This window comes from Trachypithecus francoisi, unplaced genomic scaffold (genome assembly GCF_009764315.1).
Source record: "Trachypithecus francoisi isolate TF-2019V2 unplaced genomic scaffold, Tfra_2.0 Lachesis_group12, whole genome shotgun sequence".
Taxonomy (NCBI): Eukaryota; Metazoa; Chordata; class Mammalia; order Primates; family Cercopithecidae; genus Trachypithecus; species Trachypithecus francoisi.
The window spans coordinates 81,736,721-81,754,968 of record NW_022681457.1 but is presented as its reverse complement, the minus strand read 5'-3'; the positions used below and the strand labels follow the sequence as shown (position 1 = coordinate 81,754,968).

General features: G+C 42.5%; 2 protein-coding genes across 4 annotated transcripts in view; one reads left to right on the top strand and one right to left on the bottom strand.

Annotated features, from left to right (window-relative positions):
* Positions 1–5,593: 5,593 nt before the first annotated feature.
* On the bottom strand, positions 5,594–17,487 carry SVBP (small vasohibin binding protein). 2 transcript variants are annotated; one of them, XM_033226830.1, is made up of 3 exons: positions 17,285–17,487; positions 16,529–16,703; positions 5,594–6,034 (listed from the first exon to the last, which is right to left on the bottom strand). In XM_033226830.1, the coding sequence occupies exons 2-3, from the start codon at positions 16,640–16,642 to the stop codon at positions 5,948–5,950; spliced, it is 201 nt and encodes a 66-aa protein (XP_033082721.1). In that variant the 5' UTR covers positions 16,643–16,703; positions 17,285–17,487; the 3' UTR covers positions 5,594–5,947. The 2 variants fall into 2 exon arrangements, with proteins under 2 accessions (XP_033082721.1, XP_033082720.1); XM_033226829.1 differs by having other exon boundaries at positions 16,529–16,678; positions 17,285–17,485.
* ERMAP (erythroblast membrane associated protein (Scianna blood group)) overlaps positions 17,000–18,248 on the top strand; it is a 33,665-nt gene continuing 32,416 nt past the window's right edge. For both annotated transcript variants that reach the window (XM_033226819.1, XM_033226817.1), the window contains exon 1: positions 17,000–17,347. The gene's annotated coding sequence lies outside the window, so the exon portion shown is untranslated. The remainder of the gene's footprint in view (positions 17,348–18,248) is intronic.

Genomic DNA, 18,248 nt, shown 5'->3' with positions numbered 1-18,248 from the left:
AAAGAGAATTTCCAGGCCGGGCGCGGTGGCTCAAGCCTGTAATCCCAGCACTTTGGGAGGCCGAGAGGGGCGGATCACGAGGTCAGGGAGATCTAGACCATCCTGGCTAACACGGTGAAACCCCGTCTCTAATAAAAAAAAAAAAAAAAGAGAATTTCCATGTCCATTTTAAGTGAAGCAGCAGAGTTAAATATACAGACCCCCAGGAGGACAGCTTTGAAAAGTAAAATACCCATTTGGATGTGTAAATTATGGCTTGATTGTAACAGCAATGATTCATACTTAATTGCCTCCAGTTTTTGTGTAGGTTAATGACACTAGGATAGTTATAGGTCAGCTGACAGCTGGTTAACAGAGGGATCTATGTTTCCTTGCACCTCTCTGAGAGTACGGTTATACTTCCATATGGGCTTCAGGGTGTCAGATACTAAGGCTACTCATTCAGTGCCTTCACTTCCTCAGACAGTGGTTTTCTAAAACAGAATGTCTCTTCTTGGGCTTCCTCTTAGGAACAAGGGAGGAGGCCGAGACTTTAAAATCTGCACTTCTCAAATGAATACATGAAGCCAGCGGGGTTTAGGCAGTTCTCTTTGTCCTAAACTTGAGAGAGAGTATAGATCTCCCTCCTGGTCAACTTCTAGTCCCTTCTTCCTAACCTGAAGTCCTACTCCTGTGTCTGATAAGCAGAATCAAGTGACTGAGAATCTGCTACTCTTTTAGCCCTGTGACCTTGAATAAAACGTTTAATCTCTCTAAGCCTATTTTCTTATCTGTAAAATGGAGGATTTACTTCTTTTCAGGGTTCTTTTGTGGATTGAACAACATGATGTTTTATGTGGATGAACGTAAAACACCTAGAATAATGAATGGCATATAAATATGTTAAATAAATGTTAGATGGTTTTCTGTCCCCTCTAGCCTTCTTCTCTTCCCATATATACATATTCAATTTATAATAGTAGTAATAGTTAACATTTACTATGTACAGTAAATGTATAACGTTTACTGTATTATACCATATAACTTACTATGTGTCAGGAACCATTCCTTGAATTTTACTATTTTACATAATCCCCTAAACAATCCAATGAGGTAGGTGATCACAGGTTTTTTTTTTTTTTTTTTTGACAGAGTCTCACTCTGTTACCCAGGCTGGAGTGCAGTGGCCAGATCTCAGCTCACTCCAAGCTCCACCTCCCGGGTTTACGCCATTCTCCTGCCTCAGCCTCCCGAGTAGCTGGGACTACAGGTGCCTGCCACCTCGCCCGGCTAGTTTTTTGTACTTTTTAGTAGAGACGGGGTTTCACCATGTTAGCCAGGATGGACTCGATCTCCTGACCTTGTGATCCACCCGTCTCAGCCTCCCAAAGTGCTGGGATTACAGGCTTGAGCCACCGCGCCCGGTGCTGATCACAGGTTTTAGGTCAGCAGTTCTCAAAGTGTGGTCTGTGGACCCCTAGGGTTCCTGAGACCCTTTCAGAGTCAAAAAAAATTTTTTTTTTTTTTGAGATGGAGTTTCACTCTGTTGCCCAGGCTGGAGTGCAGTGGCATGATCTCAGTTCACTGCAAGCTCTGCCTCCTGGGTTCACGCCATTCTCCTGCCTCAGCCTCCCAGGTAGCTGGGACTACAGGTGCCCGCCACCATGCCTGGAATTTTTTTTTTTTTTTTTGTATTTTTAGTAGAGATGTGGTTTCACCGTATTAGCCAAGATGGTCTCAATCTCCTGACCTTGTGATCCACCCGGGCTCCCAAAGTACTGGGATTACAGGCGTGAGCCACCGTGTTTTCTTAATCCTAAAACTGGGACTGAAATGTCACTCTGTTGACATTTTTGCCAATGGAGCAAAGCAATGGTGGGCAACATGCCTGGCATTCTGGTTTGGATCAAGGCAGTGGTCCTAAACGGTACTGCTAGTTACTGTGCTTTTCACTGCTGCAGGCTCACAGTAAAAAACAAAAAACTCAAGAATGTCATGATGAACTAGTAAAAAGTATTAATTTTATTAAACCTTTACCCTTGAGTAAATTTTTTTTTTTTTTTTTTTTTGAGGTGGAGTTTGCTCTTGTCACGCGGGCTGGAGTGCAATGGTGTGATCTTGGCTCACTGCAACCTCTGCCTCCTGGGTTCAAGTGATTCTCCTGCCTCAGCCTCCCAAGTAGTGGGGATTACAGGCACCTGCCACCACAGCCTGCTAATTTTTTGTATTTTTAGTAGAGACGGGGTTTTACCATGTTGGTCAGGCTGGTCTTGAACTCCTGACCTCGGGTGATCCACCTGCCTTGGCCTCCCAAAGTGCCGGGATTACAGGTGTGAGCCACCGTGCCTGGCCGAGTACGCATCTTTTTAATATTCTGTGGAATTAAATGGAAAGCACACGTAGAACATTCCTGCTGCATACTGCAGTGATGATGTTTTTCTGGAGGAAAAGCACTGGTTTGAGTTTGAGCTGAACTCACTTCTTTTCTTATGAAACACCAAAAGATGATTGACAAACTAGGGTTGCTCAGACTTGTCTTTCTGAAAATATAAAGGGAGACAGCCTGTTGCTTCAAGAAATGGATTTTGTTGCCAAGGATAAAATTTGAGCTTCCAAGTGAAAAGCAGAATTTTAGAAAACTTGTATCCAAACTCTGTCACTGGGCATTTGACATTTTCCAATACTCAGACTTTTCTGGTGAGATCAGTGTGGATATTAATGAATAAATATTTCTGACGTTGTGTAATGCAACGTGGTAACATTTAGAAAATTCGCATAACTCAGCGAACCAATATTTTCTAAATGATCAGTGCATGATGTTACAAAATCATGCATGGGTGAAAGATCTGTTCATAGGGAAAGATTCAAAGACCAAAGGATTTTAATGTAACAGAGTACAAAAAGATCACTAACATGCTATCAGATTTTATACTGCAACTAACCTTTAAGAAACCACCACTCGCTGAGTTTTGGTATAGTAGTAAAGCTTATCTACAATGATCATAAAAGGCTATTAAAATACCCTTCCCTTTTCTAACTACATATCAATGTGAGGCCGCATTTTCTTCATATATTTCAACCAAAACAAGATGAGAATCCAGTATACAAAAGCAGATATGAGAATTCAGCTTTTTTCCATTATGCTGGATATTAAAGAGATTTGCAAAAATGTGAAACAATGCCACTCTTCTCACTAAATGATTATTTTTGAATTTTTTTTCACAAAAATGTTATTATGTTATCCTATAAGGGTTATCACTTTTAATGAATTAGTAAATATTTTTTAAACTTTTAATTTCTTTTTTTTTTTTGAGACAGAGTCTCGCTCCGTCGCCCGGGCTGGAGTGCAGTGGCCGGTTCTCAGCTCACTGCAAGCTCCGCCTCCCGGGTTTATGACATTCTCCTGCCTCAGCCTCCGAGTAGCTGAGACTACAGGCGCCCGCCACCTCGCCCGGCTAGTTTTTTGTATTTTTTTAGTAGAGACAGGGTTTCACCGTGTTAGCCAGGATGGTCTCGATCTCCTGACCTCGTGATCCGCCCGTCTCGGCCTCCCAAAGTGCTGGGATTACAGGCTTGAGCCACCGCGCCCGGCCTTACTTTTAATTTCTAATAAAGCAAATATGATATATACAACAAGCCTTTAATAAAAAAACCCTGAGACCAAAAAACTTAAGAATTATTGACTTGGGGGCCAGGCACAGTGGCTCATGCCTGTAATCCCAGCACTTTGGGAGGTTGAGGTGGGCGCATCACTTGAGGTCAGGAGTTCGAGACCAGTCTGACCAACATAGTGAAACCCTAGCTCTATTAAAAATACAAAAATTAATCAGGCGTGGTGGCAGGCGCCTGTAATCCCAGCTGCTCACGAGGCTGAGGCAGGAGAATCGCTTGAACGCAGGAGGCAGAGCCGAGATAGCGCCACTGCACTCTAGCCTGGGTGACAGAGCAAGACTCTGTCTCAAAAAAAAAAAAAAAAAAAAAATCATTGACTTAGGGAGATTAACACTTGCCCACACAATCACCAAGTAGTGGATCTCAGTGTCAAACCCAGGCAGCTTGACTTCCAAAGTCAGTGTTGTCATTATTGGTTTTAGATGTAAGGCTTCAAAAATATCTCTGTACCTCTGAGAAACTGGGGATGGACCACATCAGCATGAAGGAATTCTGGGCAGGTAAGCAGAGATGATGTGTTCCTACTTTTCTTTGACTATATTTATAAGACCCTTAGCATTCAACGTTATTCCAATTATGGACACAATGGCTTCTAGACCCCTTACCCTGGTATTTCTTAGAGGTAGAAGATAAATCTTTTTCTTTCTAAAATGTGAATAAAAGGCCAGGTATGGTGGCTTATGCCTGTAATCCTAGCATTTGGGAGGCCAGGAGTTTAAGACCAGCCTAGGCAATGTGGCGAGTACCCATCTTTACAAAAATATTTTAAAAAATTAGCTGGGTGTGGTGATACACATCTGTAGTCCTAGTTACTTGGGAGGCTGAGGTAAGAGGATCGCTTGAGCCCAGGAGTTCAAGGCTGCAGTGAGCTGTGACTGTACCACTTGCACTCCAGCCTGGGTGATAGAGCAAGACCCTGACTCAAAGAGCGGGGGAGAAAAAAAGGGAAGGGGAATACAAAGATGACCCATTGCTCTCTTGGTTCAGGTATCCTCTTGTATCTCGATTTTTTGTTTTTTTTTACCACAACCCACAGTAAGGAATAATTTTTATATCAAATGCAGTATACACATTCATGTGTATGTAAGCCTAAAACAAAAGTTTCACCAAACAATATCCTTACCACATGTGGTAGTTTTTTTGAGTCTTACTCTGTCGCCCAGGCTGGAGTGCAGTAGCGTGATCTCCACTCACTGCAAACTCCACCTCCCAGGTTCACACCATTCTCCTGCCTCAGCCTCTTGAGTAGCTGGGACTACAGGCACCTGCCACTACACCCAGCTAATTTTTTTTTGTATTTTTAGTACAGACAGGGTTTCACTGTGTTAGCCAGAATGGTCTCGATCTCCTGACCTCGTGATCCGCCCTCCTTGGCCTCCCAACGTGCTGGGATTACAGGCTCGAGCCACCGCGCCCGGCCTGAACTACCATTCTTGATACAAACGTCAGAAGCAGAAACAACCTTACATTTCTACACCTAAAAATGGCAGTTGAATGGCGGAGGGGTGGTGGCTGGTTTCTGAGGGACGTCTGAATATTTCCATCATAAATCCATTTCTAGGTCTGATAAGGCAGCCAACAAAACAAAAAACAAAAAGCATCTGCACTCCCCTCTTGCTGTTGATGCAAGCCTGCTGCTAGCTCTCCACAATCACCGGTGAGGAAATCCTAGCTTCAGGCCTCTAACCTTGACTAGTGACTCATCTGGGAGTAAAGGGGTCACATATTTACATCTGTGTGACTACAAACTAGAGATCAGCAGGGTCTGCAGTTTTAGCTCCAGGAAGAATGAAAACTGGAAGCAGTCATGTTCTTTCTCTCCTCTCTGCCAAGCTCCTGAAGGAGAGAGGGTGCGTTCTGCTCACCTCAACTTTTCTTACCTATTACATTACTTTGTATTCCATTTTCTATGGCTAGGCACTTGCTAAAGTATCAGTAAATAAACATTTTATTAGTATTTTATTTGTATTTTTGGAGAAGATATAGTTTCATAAGAAATACTGATTTTTCTCAAACAATAGAAAAAGGTTTTTTTGTGTGTTTTCTTTAAAAAAAACAAAAAACAAAAACCACTGTCTTCGAAGAAGAAAACAAGTCTCTTCAGCAAGCATGCGGCCAATTCAGATTGGAGGAACCAGTGAAGTAGAAGTTACACATAGGAAGTGAGTTCAGATTTATCCACAAATGTCTTCTGGCCTAGTTCTGTAAGGCTCCAAATGGGCCATCGCAGCTTAAAACTGGCAACACCCTGTCAAACAAAGCTCTCAGGGTCCCATCTGGTTTGAACCTGGGGAGCTCATTCTCCAGGAGGCTGCATCTGTTTACAGAACTCATCAAACTGCTGCTGCTCCAGTTCTGTCATGACTCTGTTGAGGGCATAGATCTGAATGAGAGAAAGAGATACATCTGTTAGCAATGGAAGCAGCTGCACAACGCATCTTCTGACATAACAGGTGGTGCCTTCTGAAAATACCAGAATTTCACCAGTAGTGGTAATGCAGGGACAGTGATCTGGGAATAGGAAAGTTAGATATTAGTTCCATCTGGAGAATCAAGAAAGCAGCAGTGATGCATGTGGCTTGATTTGGTCTTTCAGGGATTAGTAGGATCCCTTAAGAAGAAAACAAGTCTTTTCAGCAAGCATGTGGCCAATTCAGATGGAGGAACCAGTGAAGCAGAAGTTACATACAGGAAGATAGATTTATCCACAAATATCTTCTGGTCTAGTTCTGTAAGGCTGCAAAATGGGCCATCTCAGCTTAAAATCTATCATGGGACATGATAGGTGGTGGGGGAGGATATTATGTGTAAATAAATGTAATGGAAAAGTATAGGGTCTGTTCTGGAAACTTCAAGTATGCCAATATGAAGGATATCATAGAGTAGGGGTTGGGGAGCTGAAGAAAGCAAGAAAATTATGTTGGGGTCTTAAATGCCATGCCAAGGAATCTGGATTTTACCTGGCAGATTCTGGAGAGCCAGCAAAGATAAGTGTGCAGGGGAACAATGTGAATATATATATAGTATATATACACTATGTTTAGTATATATAGCTTATATAAGTAGAGTATATATAATATATAAGCTATATATACTCTATAGCTATATATACTAAGAGTATATAGTATACTTGCAAACCTCTGACCTGACAGATCCTCCTGCCCTGGCCTCCCAAAGTGTGTGTGTATATATATAATAATAGTATATATACAATATATAGCCTACATATAGTATACATATAAGCTATATGCACTATATAGCTATATATACTAACTATATATACTATATATATGGTGTGTGTGTATATAGAGTATATATATGTACAGTATATATAGTATATGGTATACTTGCAAACCTCTGACATGACAGATCTTCCCACCTCAGCCTCCCAACGTATATACTAATAGTATGTATATATACTATACATAGGCTATATATACTATAGGCTACATATAGTATATATACACATATGCATGTATAGCTTATATATACACATATATACTATATGTATATATACTATAGATAAGCTATATACATATATACATATAGTATATATAAGCTATATATGTACTATGTAGTATATATAGCTTATCTATACACTATATAGTATATATGTATATAATCTATGCTATATATTCCTATCTATATACATGTATATAGCCTATGTATGTGTATATATGTATACATATAGCCTATACATATATGTATGTATAGCTTATCTATATACTATATATGTATGTATATATAGCTTATATGTAAGCTATATATGTATCTATTTCAGACACAGTTTTGCTCTGTTGCCCAGGCTGGAGTGCAGTGGTGTGATCTCGGCTCACTGCAACCTCTGCCTCCCAAGTTCAAGCAATTCTCCAGCATGAGCCTCCCAAGTAGCTGGGATTACAGGTGACCGCCACCAAACCCAGCTAATTTTTGTTTTTAGTAGAGACGAGGTTTTACCATGTTGACCAGACTGGTCTCCAACTCCTGGCCTCATGTGATCCTCCTACCTCGGCCTCCCAAAGTGCTGGGATTACAGGCGTGAGTCACTGTGCCCAGCTATAAGCAACGTAATTCTATCTGTGCTTTAGGAGACATCTGTTACAACAGTCCAGAAAGGAGGTCATGGGAATATCGCCTACAGCAGGCAGTGGTGATGGAAAGAAGATGGCAAGAGACATCCTCAGGTGAAAGGCAGGGTAACTACACCTTATTCCTCACCTTTCTTTATCCTTAATCCACCCACTAAAGAACAGAAACAGATCACAAAACTTCCTAATTTGTAGAAGAAAAATATGAAAGAGAGCGAGAATGTGTGTGTGTAGAGGAGCTATAACTTGATTAATTGAAAAGACAAGGAAGGGGGAAAAAATGAAACTTAGAAGTAGGACAAATAGAAAATACAAAATAAGAGCAGAAACGAATGAAAAAGCAACCAAACCTACAATAGAGAGGATCACCAAGACTGCAAGATGGTTATTTGAAAATACTAAAAAAAAACCTTGCAAACCTCTGACATGACAGATCAACATAAAAAGGGAGTGGGCGGCCGGGCGCGGTGGCTCACGCCTGTAATCCCAGCACTTCAGGGGCCGAGGCGGGCAGATCACGACGTCAGGAGATGGAGACCATCCTGGCTAACACGGTTAAACTCCGTCTCTACTAAAAATACAAAAAATTAGCCGGGCGTGGTGGCGGGCGCCTGTAGTCCCAGCTACTCGGGAGGCTAAGGCAGGAGAATGGCATGAACCCAGGAGGCGGAGCTTGCAGTGAGCCAAGATCGCATCGCTGCACTCCAGCCGGGGCGACAGAGCAACACTCCGTCTCAAAAAAAAAAAAAAAAAAAAAAGGGAGTGGGCACAAATAAACATTATTAGGAACTAGAAAGAAGACTTAACTACTGACATAACAGAAATTAAAATAAAACATTATGAACTCCGTGTTAACACATTTGACAATCTAAATGAAACAAGTTCCTAGGAAAAGTAAAATGATCCAAACTGACTAGAAAGCTTGAATGATCCCGTCATCTTTAAGAAAAATGGAATTCTGCACAGTGATGAAAACTGTTACAACACTACCGCAAATGATTCTTGCAACACAGAATGTGGCTGACAAAACTGGTAAATTTTATGTATATTTTACCATAATAAAAATAAATAAAATTGAATGGTTAAAAAAAAAGCCGAGTGAAGAGAACCCGTCACAATAACATATATGAAAGTTCAGACACATGCAAAACAATATATTGTTACACCACAAAATATTATTTAGAAGTACATAGACAGTAAATTAACATAGAACAGCAAGAATGATTAGCATAAAATACAGCAAAGAGGGTACTGCTGGTGGGAAGGGTGAGGTACACGAACAGAAAAGGGGTACGCAAAGCTTCCCAGTTACTGGTCATGTTCTATAGTTGGGTGTTTTATGAAACTGCACACACACATTATATAAATATACTTTTAACACACACACAAATATATATAAATATATATTTTATATATTAAATATGTATAATATATATTTATATATTAAATATAATTTGTGTGTGTGTGTGCGCGTGCGTGTGTGAGTGGAGTCTTGCTCTGTCATCAAGCTGGAATGCAATGATACGATCTTGGCTCACTGCAACCTCCAGCTCCGGGTTCAAGCGATTCCCTTGCCTCAGCCTCCTGAGTAGCTAGGACTACAGGTGTGCACCACCATGCCTGGCTAATTTTTTTGTATTTTAGTAGAGACGGGTTTCACCATGTTGGCCAGGATGGTCTTGATCTCCTGACCTTGTGATCCACCCACCTCGGCCTCCCAAAGTGCTGGGATTACAGGCATGAGCCACCATGCCCGGATTCACATATATATATGTTTTAAAACCTCCACTTGCTTCATTCAGTAAGTATTTACTAGCATTTGTAATCTGCACATTACTGTGCTAGGGACTGACAGGCATATTAAAGAGACCTTCAGATCAAGGAGGCAAGATGGCAGGAGAAAGAGGAGACTCAAAATGGGTCAGAGTGTCCAGACCAAAGAATGACTTTCGGTCAAGAAGGAAACAGACCCCAGCAGTGTCAAACGGTGCTTCCACTGCCGATGCGCCTTCCATTCCCATTCACCTCCCACATCTCTCCTTCACATCTAACTTTTTGGAATCTGACATCTGCAGAATTGAATAGAAACTTTCTCTTCCTCCCCACAAAGGGTCTTGTTGCATTACATTCCAGGCAATAAAGACTAAAACAAAAATAACAACAACAACAAAAAAACAGGATGGGTGCAGTCACTCAAACATGTAATCCCAGCACTTTGGGAGGCCGAGGAGTGGGGATCACTTGAGGTCAGGAGTTCGAGACTAGCCTGACCAACATGGTGAAAACCCATCTCTACTAAAAATATGGTGGCAGGTGCCTGTAATCCCAGCTACTCAGGAGGCTGATACAAGAGAACTGCTTGAACCTGGGAGGTGGAGGTTGCACTGAGTCGAGATCGTGCCCCTGCACTCCAGCCTGGGTGACAGAGACTCCATCTCAAAACAAAACAAAAATACCAACCACCAACCCAACAGAAAAAAACAGCAAGGCAGCTGTAGGGGGCAAGGCAAAAAGCAACAGACAAAGGTCAGAAGATGTTTAGACCACACGCCTGCCCCTCATTAACTACAGTACTCTACTCACATCACTTTAAAGTGAGGATAAATACTGCCTACCTCACAAGGTCATATATTTTACGTATCGGATTAACCAAGGTTAAATGGGAGTCACAATAACTCCTGCTGTGGAGCCCTGGTGTGAGGACTATATGTGGCTATGCATGTGTAGCTTGGCTCGGTCCTAGCACATCTCAAGAGCTCCACGGGCCAGCTGCTGCTTGAGTGCAGCAATGTTGCATTTCAGCAGGTCAACAGGAACTCAGCAGTTGTTCAACTTAGAATCCACACAATAAAAGCAGGCTGCCTGCTTGGAAACACAAGATTATTCCTGATCATAATCACTGCCATTTATCAAATGCTTCCTCTGCCAAGTACTGCGCTATAGGCTTTACAAATGGTATTTCCATTCCTTTTAATGGTCTTCTGAGGTAGATGTTATCCTCATTTTACCAAGGAGGGATTGATGAACTGGGGGTTCAGAGAGGTTAAGTATCTTGTCCAATGTCACATGGAAAGAACTGGGATTTATGGAGGAGCTGAGATTTGAAGTCAGACAAATAAATTTAACCTGTAGAACTTTACAGAAGGTTGTCAATAAGGACATGAACAATGTCCTCAACATCTATCCTTACAATATGCACAGAGGACGGTTTCACAGGGCTGGTTTTTTTAAAATGGATTTTAACATAATTACTATGTGTACATAGACAACTAATAGGGAAAAACCCCAAATTAATGTTTTAACAAGTTAACAAGCTGTTACTAAAGACCATATGCTTGGATTTAAAAAAGAGTACAATAGAGGAAGTCTCTCATTCTACCTAGCAGTTTAACCATCCAGCACATTAGAGTGGTACAAATTTTTTTTTTTTTTTTTTTTTTTTTTTTTTGAGACGGAGTCTGGCTCTGCCGCCCAGGCTGGAGTGCAGTGGCCAGCTCTCAGCTCACTGCAAGCTCCGCCTCCCGGGTTCACGCCATTCTCCTGCCTCAGCCTCCCGAGTAGCTGGGACTACAGGCGCCCGCCTCGTCGCCCGGCTAGTTTTTTTTTGTAATTTTTAGTAGAGACGGGGTTTCACCGTATTAGCCAGGATGGTCTCGATCTCCTGACCTCGTGATCCGCCCGTCTCGGCCTCCCAAAGTGCTGGGATTACAGGCTTGAGCCACCGCGCCCGGCCAGAGTGGTACAAATTTATCTTTTAACATTCCACATAAAAACGTGTGCCCTCTCCTACATTTAATCATTAGTAGTCTCTAAAATGGTAAAATAAATTGAATTTACATTAGCAAATGAAAGCGCAAATTTGTACAGCTAGGCTCAGCAGCAAAAGTGAAGAATAAGAATGAAAGGTGAAAAGCTGGTGTATGCCCTGTGGAGCGAGGACTTCCATGAAGGTCCGTGCCCTGCAGCCAAACACAGTCAACATGCCACCATTTTCTTGTTGCTCTTAAATGAGCAAAACCAAATTTTTTTTTAATTTAATGAAATATTAAATCTTTATTTCCCCCAACATAATTTGTGATCAGGTAGAGCAGAGATAAGTCCCACCATCACTGGGGACAGCAGCAACATACAGACTTCAGAAACAGACTTGATTCATCAGTAACATCCTCCCCTGGTACCATTAGAAGGAATGCATCTAATAACAAATTTGCAATGTTGTCACATTGTTCTAACGTATTTGATTAGTTTATCTGGAAAAACTTTATACATTATTTAAGATAACAGTAAATTATTTTCTTGCTCTGAAAAAATAATGTTTTTTCACATTTTAAAACCTCTCAGTATCCTTTTGCAAAAGGAGTTGCAAGAATGTGACAGCTGGGTTTGCAGAATGTCCATGTACAAGTTTGTATTTATAAGAACCTGGTAATCTGCCTATAATTTGCTTCTACAAATAGAGCTCTTTACAATAATATTTTTTAAAAAACAGGCTTAAACTTTCCCCTATTCATTCTACTTGTAGCAAAGAGGTACTTACTTTTCAAGTATTTGGTAAAAGGCAAGTTTTTTTTTTTTTTGCCAATTTTAAGCTGTTAAACTTTAAGACCAAACTATTTACGTGAAAAAAAAATCATGCCTAGTCAATCCTAGTTGTTGCGGGAAGTCAGGGACCCTGAACGGAGGGATCTGCTGAAGCCATGGCAGAAGAATATAAATTGTGAAGATTTCATGGACATTTATTAGTTCCCCAAATTAACTTTTATAATTTCTTATGCCCGTCTTTACTGCAATCTCTGAATATAAATTGTGAAGATTTCACAGACACTATCACTTCCCCAATCAATACCCTTGTGATCTCCTATGCCTGTCTTTACTTTAATCTCTTAATCCCGTCATCTTCGTAAGCTGAGGAGGATATATGTCACCTCAGAACCCTGTGATGATTGCGTTAACTGCACAAATTGTTTGTAGAGCATGTGTGTTTGAACAATATGAAATCTGGGCACCTTGAAAAGAGAACAGGATAACAGCAATGTTCAGGAAATAAGGGAGATGGCCTTGGACTCTGACTGCTGGTGAGCCGGACAGAACAGAGTCATATTTCTCTTCTTTCAAAAGCAAATAGGAGAAATATCGCTGAATTCTTTTTCTCAGCAAGGAACATCCCTGAGAAAGAGAATGCGCCCCTGAGGAGAGGTCTATGAACGGGCCCCTTGGAGGTGGCCATCTTTTACGGTCGAAGCCCAAGGGATGAAATAAGCCCCGTCTTCTGTAGCGCTCCCAGGCTTATTAGGACAAGTTCCCACCTAATAAATTTTGGTCAGACAGGTTGTCTGCTCTCAAACCCTGTCTCCTGATTAAGATGTTATCAATGACAATGCGTGCCCAAAACTTCATTAGCAATTTTAATTTCACCCTAGCCTGTGGTCCTGTGATCTCGCCCTGCCTCCATCTGCTTTGTGTTATTTTATTACCTTGTGAAGTATGTGATCTCTGTGACCCACACCCTATTCGCACACTCCTTCCCCTTTTGAAAATCACTAATAAAAACTTGCTGATTTTACGGCTCAGGAAGCATCATGGAACCTGCTGATATGTGATGTCTCCCCAGACATCCAGCTTTAAAATTTCGCTTTTGTACTCTTTCCCTTTATTTCTCAGACCAGTCGAGACTCTTAGGGAAATAGAAAAGAACCCATGTTAAATATTGGGGGTGGGGTTTTCCCTGATACCTAGTCAATCATTTTATAGCCAAATGCTCTTGTCTTTTAAAAAATGCAGAAAAATACTAATTTGCTAACAAGGAGCACACTGGAAAAAGCCATTTTAAAGTACTGAAGAATAAGGAGTATTTTTTTTTTCTACTGATGAAAATTATTAGAAAAGCTATCCTGTCTGTTGTCTTTAGCTAGTTTTAATAAATCTGTTCAAAATGATAGTCAAGAAATCTTTAGAAAATTGGAAGAGGGGATACTTTTTTACAGCATGAAAGGAATTCCATTAATTGTAGAAATTCTCATTAAATTTTGACTTTGGTTCTTCATAAAAAATACTGATTTAACTTCTGCATTCTGTGTGTTTGAACACCATCTACCTTCATCGTCAAAGGCCAAAATTGGATTCAAAGGAATTTCTGGGCTCTTAACTGTTGGTGACATCTAATCTGGATTGTTTTGAACCAATGGGTAAATTTATAATGTCTTCAAAATTTTCGTTCTGAACAGATACTCCATTTTCATTTGCTTTTCCAAATTGGGGGTGCTCTCCACAGTCACTTTTGATTGGTGTGAAGTAACCACATATGGGCTGGCAACTGGTTCTCCATTTCCCAGAGCATTTGTCGTACACAGAAGTGTAGATAGCTCTGTTCTTCCAGTGAGAGCTCCCTTGGCTCTATCACCATTTCTCTGATCAATGGTTTTCTTATCTGTAGCTTCTGTTCTCTTGCTTCAGGGCTGTTCCTTATAGCAACCCTCATATTGTTCACCAAAGCACAATGCAGTCACATCATCTGGGGACTTGGATCCAGGTGGGAATGGGAAGGTAAAGGACCACAGCTCTCAGGTGGTCTGCCTTAATCCAAAGGTAGATTTCAGTTTACATATTACCTTCAAATGCACTAGTAAGTTTACTTATTATGTTTACTGCCTCCCCTTGCTGGAATGCAAGATCCATGAAGGCAGGGATTCTTTTCTGCTTTATCATCATGTGACTCAAATTCCTAGAACAGTACCTGGCACATACTAGCAGTTCAATTTTTTTTTTTTTTTGAGACAGAGTCTAGCTCTGTTGCCCAGGCTAGACTGCAGTGGTGTGATCTTGGCAACCTCCGTCTCCTGGGTTCAAGCAATTCTCCTGCCTCAGCCTCCCATGTAGCTGGGACTACAGGTGCGTGCCACCACGCCCAGCTAATTTTTGTATGTTTGGTAGAGATAGGGTTTCACCATGTTGGCCAGGATGGTCTCAATCTCTTGACCTTGTGATCCATCCACCTCAGCCTCACAAAGTGCTGGGATTACAGGCGTGAGCCACTGCACCTGGCCAATATTTAATGAATCAATCAGATTAACAAAAATTAAAAGTTAACAATATCGGCCGGGCACAGTGGCTCATGCCTGTAATCCCAGCACTTTGGGAGGCCGAGGTGGGTGGATCACAAGGTCAGGAGATTGAGATCATCCAGGCTAACATGGTGAAACCCCAATTCAAAAATACAAAAAAAATTAGCCGGGCGTGGTGGCGGGCACCTGTAGTCCTAGCTACTTGGGATGCTGAGGCAGGAGAATGGCGCAAACCCAGGACGCAGAGTTTGCAGTGAGCCAAGATCACACCACTGCACTCCAGCCTGGGCGACAGAGTGAGACTCCATCTCAAAAAAAAAAAAAAATTGACAATATCAAGTGTTAGCAAAAAAATGAGGAATGAGAATCCTCTTTCACTGCTAGTGGGAGTGCAAATGTATACAATTCCTTTGAAAGCAATTTGGCAGGCTGGGCGCCGTGGCTCACACCTGTAATCCCAGCACTTTGGGAGGCCGAGGTGAGCAGCTCACTTGAGGTCAGGAGTTCCAGACCAGCCTGGCCAACATGGTGAAACCTCGTCTCTACTAAAAATACAAAAATTAGCCAGGCGTGGTGACGCATGCCTATAATCCCAGCTACTCGGGAGGCTGAGGCAGGAGAATTGCTTGAACCTGGGAGGCAGAGGTTGCAGTGAGCCAAGATTGCGCCACTGCACTCTGGCCTGGGTCACAGAGTGAGACTCCATCTCAAAAAAAAAAAAAAAAGCAATGTGGCAATGTCTAGTAAAACTGAGAATGTACCCAGTAATTTTTCTAGTTAAATACCCTATAGAAATTCTAAGGCAAGTGCCATAGGAGACATCTAAAAGCTTTTCACTACAGCAATGTTTGTAATAGCAAAAAATACTATAATTTAAATGTGCATCCCTGTAAGAATGAATAAATGTACTAAAATGGATGCATAAAATAGACTACTATAAAAATTAATGAGAATAAACTAGATTCTTATATTAGCATGAACAGTTCTTAAAAAAACAATGTAAGCAAAATGCAAAATAAAATGCAGGAATTTTATTAATGTAAAAATTTAAAATACTATTGTATATTGTTCAAAGATCTCTATTAATATATTTGAATGTAAGAGTATAAAAAAAAGTAGTTGTCCATGGGAAGGTAAAAGGATGTAAGACAGGAAATGGACAAAACAGACAGATAAATAAACAAAACAAAGAGGGAAAAAGAGACCAGCAAGCTTTTCCCTGACATTAAATACTAAAATAAAATACTCATGTCTGTATGTGGCTCAATATTGGCAGTGTAAAGTTTAAAGCTTTTTATTCTCAAATTGATTGTAATCGTTGAGAGAACAAAGGAACACACTGGCTTGGGCCTCTACCTGGCATGAGTAGCTTCTTTCTGCACCAAATCCAGAACATCTGTACTGGGGGTGTCTGACACTTGCACGCTCTCCCTCATTCTGACTCCTTCTTTCCCCTTACATACCACTTTTTTTTTTCCTTTCTTCCTTCCCTTTGGTCTCTACCACAAAAGCTCCACACCAGGCTGGGGTTCTGACACTAACTTGGCATGTGATTCTGGGCTGCCACCTCACCATTCTGAACCTCAGTGTTTTCCCCTCTAAATCTGGGAGAACACCCATCCTGCCTGAAGGCAAGCAGGGATCGCTGTCAGTTCTTTCTGCTATTTCTCTATTCCAGCATCATCTCCAGTAGACTACAGGCATACAGAGCCTCCGCCTTAATCTCACCTCTGCTCTTTGTCTCTGCTTCAGCTCCTGCTGGGCTGATTTCTGTTTGGCCTTCTCAACTCTGCTGACAGGTTCTTTAACTTTGGTTTTTTCTTTACGTGCAGGTGGATCCATGGCTTGACTTCTGGGTATTTCTTAGGAGGCTCTGATCCGGGTGGTATAGAAAAAGGCAGCTCTAAAAAAAAAAACAAAAACAAACCTGCCAGTCACTCCTCTAACTAATCCTTTAGCTCCGCCCCATCCTTTGCCAGGTGAGGCAGAGTGGTCTGGTGGCAAGGGCGCTGCAGGTGGCGGAGTAGGAATCGAGTCCCAACGCCACAACCTCGCTGGGTGTCCCTGGGCAAGTCTCCTCCCCACTCTGAGCCTTAGTTTTCTGTCTGCAAAATGGGTTAATAGTGTCCTGGCCTCCCTCCAGGAGCTGCTGTGTGCGGGTGGAATGCGAAGACCCCTGTGAAAGCGTTGCCCCCTCTGCGGCGTGCGGCACCCAGCGCGGAAACGTCCTAATGGGACGCTGAGGTCCAGGGGACGCCCACGGTTTTCCCACCGCGGCCGGCCTAACTCTGCCGCAGCAGCCTCCCCTGAGGCCTGGGGGCCGGGCCCCACCGCCGCCCGGGCCCGCCCTCCGCCGCCCGGCCCCCGACTCCGCCCCGGCCCGCCCGGCCCCAGGGGACGGCCCCCGCCTCCCGCCCTCTTCCCTTTTCTGGAGGAAAATGGCGGCCGCTGGAGCCGCCGACAGAGGGGCTCGGGAGTCGGTACCTTTCCCGACCGCCCCGCTGGAAGTTGGAGCCTCCGCCGAGTCGCAGACAACGCCTCCGGGGGGTAATCCTCGCCTTCTCTCCACCACTGGACCCAGCACTGCGCGCCCGCCGCCCCTCGTCCTGGGCGGGGCCACGCGCCGGGGGGAGGGGCGGAGGGCCGAGCCCCAGGAGGCTTCCGCCCGCAGGAACGGCCGCGCGTGCGCAGAGAGGATAGCTGGAAAACCGCGTAGCGGGAGGGGCGGGGCAAGGGCGGAGCCAGGTCGGGGTAGGTGGGTGGTGGTTACCGCTAACAAAAGCTTTTTCACCGTTATATTTTATGCAACAGCTGCTAGGTTTTAGAGGGTCAGATCTGAATCCTGGAATTGGAATTGCGCAGAATTCGAATTCCGAGCCTCAATTTCTTAATTCGAAAAGTGGGGATTGGTGATTGCCACCTTCTTCATTCATGAGTTTATTGGGAGGATCAAGTGAGATCCGGTTTGCCACAGTGCTTTGAAAAAGGAAATCTTGACAGAAGTACCAATAGTCAGTATAAATACAGAGAATATTCACGTTCAACTGATTGCCGAGGACATGTAAATTAAAATAGCTGACTGTCATTTCCAATGTATCACATTAGCAAGGATTGACAAAAATGACAATGGCTACCTTACATTTGGGCTTACTGTGTTCCAGGCACTGTTCTTACAGCTTCACATTTATTAACTAATTCCTCATAATAAATGTCTAGAATGTATATGTGTATATTATTATCTCCATTTACACATAAGGGAACAGAAGCACTCAAAAGTTTAGTGAGTTGTCCCGGGTCACACAGCTCCTAAGTGCTGGAGCAAGTATTTCAGCCAGGATTCATAGGACAATGGCCTTATCCAAAGTAAAACCATGTTTGAGTCCACTATTTGTACCTCTATCAAAATGGCAAGAATTGAAACAATTGATAGATGCTAAGCAAGCAATGA

Excerpts from the sequence above, each read along its gene's own strand:
- SVBP (XM_033226830.1), bottom strand. The coding sequence starts at position 16,642 with ATGGATCCACCTGCACGTAAAGAAAAAACCAAAGTTAAAGAACCTGTC. Across the intron at positions 6,035-16,528 it reads AGCAGAGACAAAGAGCAGAG|ATCTATGCCCTCAACAGAGT; the intron begins GTGAGATTAAGG and ends TCTCTCATTCAG.